At 49.6% G+C, this 10,409-nt stretch overlaps 1 protein-coding gene, 1 long non-coding RNA gene and 1 other non-coding gene across 3 annotated transcripts; all 3 read right to left on the bottom strand.

Moving 5' to 3' along the window:
- Positions 1 to 1,171: 1,171 nt before the first annotated feature.
- LOC113490256 lies at positions 1,172 to 1,852 on the bottom strand. Its single transcript, XR_003400187.1, has 2 exons — positions 1,402 to 1,852; positions 1,172 to 1,271 (listed from the first exon to the last, which is right to left on the bottom strand). It is a non-coding gene; the product is annotated as an uncharacterized LOC113490256 (long non-coding RNA).
- Positions 1,853 to 1,949: 97 nt separating this feature from the next.
- Positions 1,950 to 10,304, bottom strand: LOC113490254 (radial spoke head protein 3 homolog B-like). Its single transcript, XM_026866581.1, has 5 exons — positions 10,293 to 10,304; positions 9,290 to 9,392; positions 3,479 to 3,620; positions 2,458 to 2,602; positions 1,950 to 2,331 (listed from the first exon to the last, which is right to left on the bottom strand). The coding sequence occupies exons 2-5, from the start codon at positions 9,329 to 9,331 to the stop codon at positions 2,259 to 2,261; spliced, it is 402 nt and encodes a 133-aa protein (XP_026722382.1). The 5' UTR covers positions 9,332 to 9,392; positions 10,293 to 10,304; the 3' UTR covers positions 1,950 to 2,258.
- On the bottom strand, positions 9,105 to 9,189 carry LOC113490346. Its single transcript, XR_003400208.1, has one exon. It is a non-coding gene; the product is annotated as a small nucleolar RNA SNORD45 (small nucleolar RNA).
- Positions 10,305 to 10,409: the final 105 nt, after the last annotated feature.

Here is a 10,409-nt window from a genome sequence, read left to right on the forward strand (position 1 = left end):
GCACAGAAATCAGCCCAACCTAAATATGTTCCTGTGTTTCTATACACACTTTGAGCTCTTCTAACACCACCTTAAAACTGGCTCCCATCAGTTGTCTCTCCTCAGTCTGAAATGACCTTTGTCAGGGGGAATGCATGTTCACAGATTAGAAGGGAACAGTCTGGGCAACCTATCTTCCTCTTCAAACAAAAAGGCTCTTTTGATCAGAGATGGAGAGATGCTACTCTGCTACACCAACCTCATCAGGAAGATTGAAACTGGAGAAATACATACAGTCGTATAACTTGATACTCAACTTGCATGACAGCTTTATAAATATGGATGTGTAAATACACCTACAGACTTATCTTACTTAGAACAGATATTTATCTTTTCTAAGGAAGAATGCAGTGTCACCACAGAAGATTTTTCACATACTTGACACTACTACTTGGTCTGCTTGAAGGGAAAGGATGGCAATATACTTCAAGGGCCTTGGGAAAGCAATGTACACCTTGCAGTGGCTGGAGGCTGGATTTATAAAAGGATGCCAGGTGCCCAGCTCCAAAGGGAGAATTTTGGAATTAGCACTATCCCCGTCTGCCACCTCATTTGGGCAATCCCTGTCTCAACCAGCAAAGCTCAGCTGTGGGAACGCTTGTTCCTAGGCATGCCTAGAAGCAGGCCAGATTTAAAAGTGAACAGCTCTGTCCCTGGCTCCTCTCTAAAGGCTGGGGTGAGTGTTTCACACTACACCAAGGACATCAGGGTCAACACAAAGCAGCCCAAAGAAAAAATCTCTTCTGCTTTCTGCTTCACTGGGGAAGGGATCCACCTGGGAGTCGCAGGGCCAGATTTAGCTTTCAACTGAGAGGAAGCTGCCTATCATTTCCCCATCAGACCACCTGGGACACGTGCAGCATCCAGCAGCAAGAATCAGATGAAGAAATGGGTCTCCCAGCCTCTCAGCTTACCGTGGCCCTCGCCAGCTCCTCTGTAAATCCACCCCATTTAGGACACCTGCCTTCATCACTACCCGCTGCTACATGGTGGGACCCCAACAGGCCTGAATTTCCTACAGCTCCCACCTCCGTTACAAGACCCCCTACTCAACCTCTGCACCCAAAACACCTGAGAAAACTAAGCTCTACAATCTTAAAAGTTTTGAGCAAAGTTGGGCAACATCTGTCTAGTTGCTCTTCCAGATGCTGGTTTCTGTTTTATTTTCTTCACTGTGGTTTATTTATTGGAACAGGGACTGGACAGGCGTTTCTCCCTTCTTCTAGCTACAACTGTAAAGGAATAAAAAAGTTTCCATTTAACACATAATACCACAGATTGGGACTGTCAAGTCTGTTTTATGGCTATTCTGCTTGCTACATTGCTACATACACATATGAAAAAGAAAAAAATAACACAAACCTCTCTCGGTGGGGTCATAAGAACAGTCGCTCTCACTAACAATGTGCAAGGCCAAGTCAAAAATCTCAGCCAAGACCTGCTCATTAAATGCTCATTAAGTGCCAACCACACTGAGAGCTCCTCCTGTGCCTGCACTGGTGATGTCTGCCGTCCTTTGTAAGATTCCTGCCAAGAAAATGCTGCCTGTCAAACATTCAGACTTCAGCTGCCACTTCTCTGATCTGGAAGAACGACTCAGCAAACAACACAACGACCAAGGACATCAGTATATGCAGCATCTGGTCACTCCAGCCTCTACTTCTGCAAAAAGCACTTACAGGAGAAAGTGCTGGAAAGCAGGCGCACATTCAACCTGGGCAGCAGCAAAACCCCCACAGGCCGGAAGGGAACTTCCTCCTTGAGGTACTGGTTTTCTTTTTTGGTAAATCTGAAAGGCAAATGTCTTGTGACTGGCCAGACTAAGCTTCTCCTGGTGCCTCAGCATGCACTGATCATGTGGCTTTACTGGGATTGCAAATAAAGATGAGGTATTAAACAAGTCAGGCAAGCAGAAGGTGGTCCAGGATTTCCTGCACTTTCCAGCGTTCCTATTTTCTACCCTGTTTGTTATAACAAACAGCATCTCCTGTTATACCCTTACAAGGCATGATTGAAAAAACAAATGTGTAAGGTTGAGTTACAATGAATATAGGTTTACCTTTCCAGCTTACTGCTGATGGGGAATTACTTATATCGTCCATTGGAAATCATGGGTGCATTGTGCTGCTACTTAGGTTATAAGGTAGAAGGATGATTTTTTGAATTTCAGAGCCTTCCAAGTACCTGTTTAGAGGGTTACCACCATGAACACGGCTAAGCTAATTGCTTGACTTACAACTGTACGAGGTACAGAAAAAGCTTGCTCTCAGGCTTGTCCTCTTGATGAGCCATCTAACAAAGCAAAGTCCCAGAGCACAACTGCTTCAAAGAAAGCAGTCTTCTGCCCGGTTTTGCCCCAGAAACTGCAGATATGGGCTGTTTTGCTACAGGGTTTGTGAGCCTGCCTTTGGCTCATAACTCTCTTCCTTCTGCTTGCTGGCCATGGCTCCTCCTTCTTCTGCCAGGCTGCAGAGCAAAGAGGGTGGTTGCTCAAGGTGCATGTCTGCCTGACACACTATCTCCACCTTTATTCTGTGGTTCCCAGGCTCATCACAACAGAAATCTTGGAAGTAAAGGCATAAGGAATGACACATGTTGGAGTCTGCTGAGCTTTAGAAGTTATGACTCTGCCTGTTGATTCCGTAGGACAAACTACATCCCCAAGACTGTGCTGCAGAGTGATTCCTGTGAAGTAAGATGGCAAAAACCTACACCTCAGCTGAAGAGGAACACAGTTGTGATTGTCAACCCTCTTGACATCATGTGCTCTGGAAGCCCTGCTGCCCTCTTTGGGAAGGACTCCTGGCATCAGGTGTCACTCAGCAGGCGTCAGAGCACTGGGTCTTACCGTGAAGAGCACGCACGTTCTCTTCCTCCCCTGCCCGAAGAGCCCTGGAGGTGACAGAACATCTAAAATGTGGGCACTTGGTCTGAATTGTACTTGGCTCCTACAGGAGACCTAAGAGACCTTGCTCACAAAAGAAGGGCTACAGAGAACACAACACAATCTGCTTTACTCAGGAGGTAAGAGAACAAAACTTCCTCCACAGACCATCTCATTCTGGGTGAAATGCTGTGCCAACAGAGAAGAGCCTCAGTGCCGCTGGGCAGCAGGCTCAGCAGGGCCCAGCAGTGGCACTGGTCACAAACCTCAGGCCACATCTGATGAGCATCTGGAAAGAGCAAAGAAAGAAGCCCTGGCTTCTGTGCCAGGATGTGCACTGAAACCTGGCGAAAGGTCAATTAACTTCTGGAAAAGGTCACCCTAATTCATCCTGTTTGTTCAAAGTGATAAATTCCAAGATGTTATAAGGCTAATGGCTAGAAAACCACCACTCAAAGTGATGCTCCCAACTGCACCATGAACTGCCTGTTCTGGGTGTATCTGGGTTGATGGTCTTTGAATTGACATGAAATTAAGACTTTTACAGCATTTTACCTGTCTGCACACCAGCGTGTGCTCTGCTGTCCTTAGGCTCAGGTGACTTTGGCTCCAGCTGCTCCTGCACTTGCTGCTCAGCCAGGGCTCTCCTGTGCACTTCTCTGTGCCTTGGTGTCTGACGACAGTGATGTGGGATATTCTGGGTAGGCAGGAGGTAAAAAAAAAACCCATCCCAGATTACCTTCCATATATAAGTGGTACTTCTGCCCAAAGGTAAATGAAGATGATTGCCTCTCACCCCACAGACTTGCAGTTCAGGGCCCTGACCCCATGGGGGTGTTTGCTATGAAGACTTGTGCTGCACCCAGCTCCTCGGGACCTGCCCCACAGGGCACTGCCCCTGTACCCTTCTCCGCTGCTGGGTGGTCCAGAAAAGCCACAGCCAGGCACAGGGCACTGGAGTGGAGCACAGGAACGCAGGCTGCTCCTCTGTGCTCTCCACCACAGCACTGGACATTTCCACCCCAACTCCTCCAGGGAGAAAGAGGTCTGTGTCTTGACGGAGTCCCATCCCAGAAAGGCCAACCTGCCTCTCTTAGGGCCACTCCCACCCATACACAATGCCAAGGAGGAGAAATGTAGCCACCGCTTACTTTTGCCTCGCACCAAAACAAAGCCTCAGTGGTCTGGGCAGCTAACATCACCCACTAGAAAAGAGAACAAAGGCCAAGTGGGAAAAACTCCTCTGATGGTCTGTGCTAAAAAGCAGAGTCACTCCCTTTGACCCAGCTGGAATAACAAAGACACTTACAGATCCACTGAGGCCCAAGATGTTCACGAGATGAATTGAGGGCAATGGGGTCACTTGCACTTCCTGGGCTCTGCTCCTTTGCCTGTGCACAGGGAACAGACAAAGGAAGAGTGCTGTATCAATGAACCCAGCTTTGCTCTCTCCCCTGCTAGCCCCTCCAGCACCATTTACATCAGAAGTCTAGGCACAAAAGGAGCAAGCAGCGGCAGCTGGATTGGCTCGGTCTTACTTTACCAACACTAGGCTGAGCAACTCAGCCAGCGCTGCCCCGCAGCTGCCCCTGCAGTGGAGGTACATCTCCCCCAGCTCTCAAGCTGCCTTTCAGCTGAGCTAGAGCATCCCACCAACGGCCACACTGGCACCAGAGGTTTGCTATTGCAGTGGGATTTACCTGAGGATGGTATCCAGCCAGAGCTCTTTCCTCTCTTACAAGCTGCAGAGACAGGAGAACCAGTATCACACCCCACTGCCACCAATCAGGGCTGACTACCTACACACGGTCCCCGTCAGCCCACACCTTGCCTCACCCCTTTGACAGTGCACAGCTTTGCAAGGGCTGTTTCTGAAGGGCAGAGGGACAGCTCAGAAAATAAGTTGAGCTGCAAAACACTGCACAACCAAAGTGGTGCTTCTTCTTCCCACCCCACGACATGATCCTGAGGAGCCAGCTGGGTCCTCAGGGAGAGCACTGGCCCAGACAGCCCAAGGCCTGGGTACACATCACCGCCACTCACCCCAAAGTGACCACGTGTAGGCTGTTGGGCCAGACAAGGACAAGGGTCCTGCAGCAGTCCAGACCCAATGCTGCATCTTCTTATGTGTACCCGCATGCCATCCTCTCACTGCACAGCACCCACAGCTCATGGAGACACACCCTGTGCTGCAGCCAGAAGCTGGTGCCATACCTGCAGCCAGGAAGAGCAGGGGCTGATGGTGAGTTTGCCTTCTGGGGGGCTACTATGGCAGACTCACTCCTGGCTTCCCACCAGGAAGGCTGGGGGACTGCTCTGATGGGGACCTCACCCTGCACCTTCTGCAGGACAGAGCCAGAAAGCTCCCACCAGCATGGTGGGACAGCAATGCTGCTTTCCAAAGGAAAGATACAGGGTGGGGTTTCTCCCCTTTTATTTTTCCTCCATTCCTGGTTCTGTGGCTGCCCAAGGTGCAGCCAGACAAGGGGAGAAGGGTCCCTGCCTGGCCACCAGTTCCCTCCCTCAGCATTACTGTGGTGATATGGAGTTATATTGCTGTGGCGTTGAGACAAAGCCAGGCGCTGGAGCTGAGCACAGTGGGACCCAAGGAAGGGCATGACTGGCTTGAGGCTTTGCACCGAGCCCTGTCCCTACCAGATGGGACAGTGCTCAAGACAAAGGCATTGCAGCCCTTGTTGTCATGTGTGTCCATGTCCCCTCGCCAGCTCCCCAAGGTCCGTCCTTGTCCCAGGAACTCCATATGCTGCTTTCTGTGTAGGGCTGTTTCTGTGAGTCCTGCAGGGACCCGTCCTTCCTGTCTTCCCTGCCAAAGGGGACAGGGGAGTCATGCCCCCACTGCCTGCCCCATTGGCACTGACTCGACCCTGGAGACAACTCAAGTTTCCTTCAGGGCTCACCAGGCTCAGTGGGGCTTTTGCACCTTTGGGTGCTGTTTCCCAGTGCCCCCTGGGCTGCCTCCTGCTCTCATGCAGGCATGGAGCGGTTCTGGAGAAACAGTTTCGGTGGGGGGAAAAAAAAACCAAAACAAAACCAAACATGCCATGAAATCTGTTCTAATGCACAATCATCCCCCAACCCCCTGCAACTGCACCAGGGGCCAGTCTCATCTCATCCCTGCTGGGGTCTATTGGCACCCTCCCACCCCAGCACCAGCTGCCAGAGCCCTGCACTTGCTGGGTGGTTTGGCCAGGTGCTCTTCTGCTTTTTCCTCCTCCTTTTTGACATGCCAGGCTGGGGTGGGGGCAGGTCCATCCCCCCACCCCACTGCGGCTCCTGTTGTCCCATCCTGACGGTGCTGAACTGCTCCAGGCTCAGGATGGCATTGGTGGGCTCGGGGACGCTGTAGTCAGGGGTAAGCAGCTCCATAGGCAGCAAGAGAGCTGATGCTGCGGTGTAGGATGGCCTGCTGGTGCCACCAGGGTCCACAGGAATGGAGAGGCTCCTGGGGCCATCCTGGCTGGGCAGGAAGCAAACAAGAAGCATCTCCTCGGGCAGTGCAAGGTTGCCTGCTGGGGCCTCAACGCCTTGGTTGGGGGTGGGGTGTGTGCGCAGAGTACAGGGACTGGTGGTTCTTGCTCTGTGTAGGCACTATTTTCTGGTGATACACTATTTTAAATGGGTAAAGCACAGCAGAACACAGTTTACAACCTGCTGAGGATCATTCCCCAGGCATAGAAAAAATGAGGGCAAAGCTTTTCTATTTAAGATGCGTTTGACTTACAGCACTATTAAACATTCACCAGCACCAGAGATTTCACTAGACTGAAGGATGACAGCACTGTATACCAGCATCCTTTCTGGACATTCCTGGGTAGAAATTCTAGAGACTTACTTAAAGGACAGAAATCGAAAGAGTTACAAAAAGCTTTTTAAATTAAGCATATCAAATAAAAATCAAACAAGAAAACAAAAATCAACAGGTAAATCCCCGAGGCACTAGTGAGGAACAAAGAGTTTTCTGTTAAGTCCACTATCCCTCACAAAACAGAAAAAAGACTTAAAAGAGATTTCTGCAAAGAAACTGCAGATTGAAGATAACCCTCATAACTGCAGCACAAGTGACCGACATGGAAATGGCAGCACTGACCCTTCTCCTGCTCCTCCTACGAGCTCCTCACCAGTTACATGAAGAGGCAAAACCAAGGATGACTGAACAGATCTGAGCAGAATTTTGTCCCACCAAATTCAAAATGATCAAGAAGTCTATTTGAAATATGGATTCACATCCGCTATCATGGGTGATGAACTTTGCCCTAAGCACACATTATTCCTTGAGACAGGAGGTAAGGACAGTCTGACATCACCACCACAAGCAAACATTCAAAACTGAAGCATCCAGAAGACAGAGAAACCTCTACCATTTTTTCAGTGATATTTCAAGTCCCGCAATACTCAACACAGGACATCACAAAAGGCCACTAAACTTAATGACAGCAGTCTCTTCGTAGGTTTCTTACTCAAAAGCAAAAAGCCACATAGCCTTGGGGAAACCCTTGTCCTCCTGTGTGGCTGATGTCTTCCCATGGCTCTTTCCCAAGGCAGGAGAAATGACCACCTATTTGGAAGTCTACACAAATTCAGAAGTACACTCAGCTCTCCAACAGCCATTACCTGTGGGCCAGAAGTCCTACTACACCCCAGAAATGCCTGCTCATCATCTGGCAGTCATTCTGCATGAACCTATCTAAAACAGTCCAACCCTCATCAGAAATGAGTTGACTGCAGCAGAAGCAACACTGTCTGACCTGGACAGGTGAAATGGTAGTTACAAGACAAAAAATGCAAAATAAATCATCAGAAGAGCAAAAAAAACCCCAAAACAACTAGAAAACAAATCATACACAAACCAGAGGCCCCTATTCAAACCCTAAAAAGAAAATAACCTAAAATAGAACTCTCCAAAAACCACCCAGAACATAAGCTAAGGCAAGAGAACCCCCAAACAACACAGGAATCCAGGACCAGAAAGCCCATATTTTGTCCCTAAAAATAACATGCCTTAATGCTATCCCACCTACACTGTAGCATCTCATAACCCTAGTACCCCATAACCCCAGCTCACTGTAAGCCTACACCCCTATAACCCTGGCACCCAATAACACTGGCTCTCCTTAAAACTAGGGTGTGATAACCCTGGAAAACCATTACTCCAACACTGCATAACCCCAGCACTCTAACTATTAATACCATGAAGCCCTGAGAACAAAGGCCATCAGCAGCCGCTACATCTGAGCAGCCAAGAAGCCCTGTTTTCATTGGGTGGGCACACCTGCCCCAGGTATCACTACTGGCAGAGGCCAGTCTGGTGTCACCCTGAGGTCTGACAGCTTCTGTCCAGCAGACTCACTGCTGGTTCCCTGCTTACCCAGCCAGGATGCTGGTATTGAGCCTGTTTTTCTCATGACACAGCTCACCTGTGAAAGTACAAATTCCAGGAAACAACAGTATCAGCTGAAGCCTGCTCATTATCACCTTCTCCTGATAAAAGAAACCCCCAAGAATAAAATAAAACCCCCAAGAGACCAACAAACAACAAAACCAAAAGCACACACACCACCAGTAATGTGCCTGTCCAAGAATACTGCAAGATACACATAGTATTGCCAGAAACTTTTGAATTGCTGTGCAAAAGAGTGGCCATTTACAGCATTTTAAGGAGTATGTGAATATGCAAAATGAATCAAAACCTGCCAAGAGATGGCGACTGCAAACCATAAATGGAAAGTACAGCTCCAGCAGAAAATAGATCATCGTTGCTCTCTGGCCTTAAAAAACCCGACGTGAACCCTTGACTGTTAACTGTGACCCGAGGCAGACATGACAAAGACCCTTCAAGCATTCCAGAGGTGCAGATGGGACTGGAACAGGGTGTGGGCATTCGGAACAGGCTCACCCAGGCAGGCTGGGTACAGTCACCTTCAAGTCTCTCCACCAGCACATGCTAATGTTGTTCCACTGGGGTAACCATAGCTGCAGGCAGGAAATGGGAAAGCATCTCTTAACACCAGCATTCAGCCAAGAAACTCTGCCTCCCCAGCACCAAAACAGGAGCAAACTCAAATTGTGCCCCTCCTCACACTGGGTGAGAGTTTGGGATGGCAACTGGATGCCGCAGTGTGGAAAAGCTCCAAGGACACAGCCTAAGAAAACTGGAGGGCTCCGGGTCTCAGAGTAATTCTAGAGCTAAAGCTGGGACAGACATCAATTCCAGATCAGATAATACATGCCAGCGCTCATCCTTGACCCGGGAAGTCTGCCTCCTCCCAGCCTACCCAAGGGTTTCCAACCCAGCACACTTTCTTCCCAAAGCAGGATGCTGCCTTATTTTATTGTGATGCCACTCACCTGTTCCTGGAGACGGGACCAGAGGGACACGGCACAAGCCATCAGGCTGCTGTCTGAGAGCACCAGAGCCCTCTGGGGACTACTGTTCTTCACCACGTTGCCCCTCAGAAAGAAAACAGGAGACAAAAATGATAGTGAGACATTTCATCTACGGCAGAGCTAGCTGTGGGCAACAAGTAACATTGAGACTGAGTGCTTTTGCTCTGGGGAGAAGTGCCCACCAAAGAAACACCCGCTGAATAGAAATCTCCAGTTAAACAGGAAAAGAAAAAAAGCAGATTTGAGGAGTACAACATAGGAAAAGACTACCACAAGCCTTCTTTTGTATGGTACTAAAGTGTAAACACACTCCATATACATCAAAACTATTACACAACTGTACATTTCACATAATTGCTCCATCATTATTTAAACATCATTTAATACACAGCAATCTATATTCCTGTGCAAATCAGTATCTAGAGAATGAACGCCTTTACTCTTCCTCTGGCCGTGCGCATCTTTCACCTCAATGTACACTAAGAAGCATTCGGAAAACACAAAAGCGATTGTCTGCAAAATCCCAATAAAACCTGTAGCTAAGGAATATTTTGAGAAGACTGCTGCAAAATTAATGAATGCAGACAACATCACCAATTAAGGAGCATCAGAAGCACAGCGTTTCCAAATCCGACTTCTTTAGCAGACGAATCTGAAGAGTTCTGCCCGTTGCAGTTTTTTTTCCCAGGAAGGCATCGAGTTAGCTTTTGCCCCTGAGAGAGTTCTCGCCGCATTTCCTCCCTCCCCGCCCCTGCCGAGGCCACACGCACCAAGCTCAGTGCTCGAGCAGAGGCACCAGTTGCCCTCCGACCACCCCGCGGTTCTTCTCTCGGCACTAGATCGCCCTCTCAGACCCGCTGCCGGGTCCCCCGCCCCACTGGGACTAGTAGCCGGGCCCGAAGCCCTCCCGCCCCAGACCCCGGCGCCGGCGGCTCCGACCAGGCCCTTCCCGCCCCAGCGGTACCTGCCCGCGCCGCCGCCAGAATAACGCCACGGCGCGGGGCAAGGGGGCGCTCCGGCAAGGACCCCGCTGTAGGTGACTATCCCAGCGCCTGACCCGCGCTTGCGGGCTGTGGCGGTG

Source organism: Athene cunicularia, assembly GCF_003259725.1.
Source record: "Athene cunicularia isolate RWA chromosome Z unlocalized genomic scaffold, athCun1 chrZ_part3, whole genome shotgun sequence".
Classification (NCBI taxonomy): Eukaryota; Metazoa; Chordata; class Aves; order Strigiformes; family Strigidae; genus Athene; species Athene cunicularia.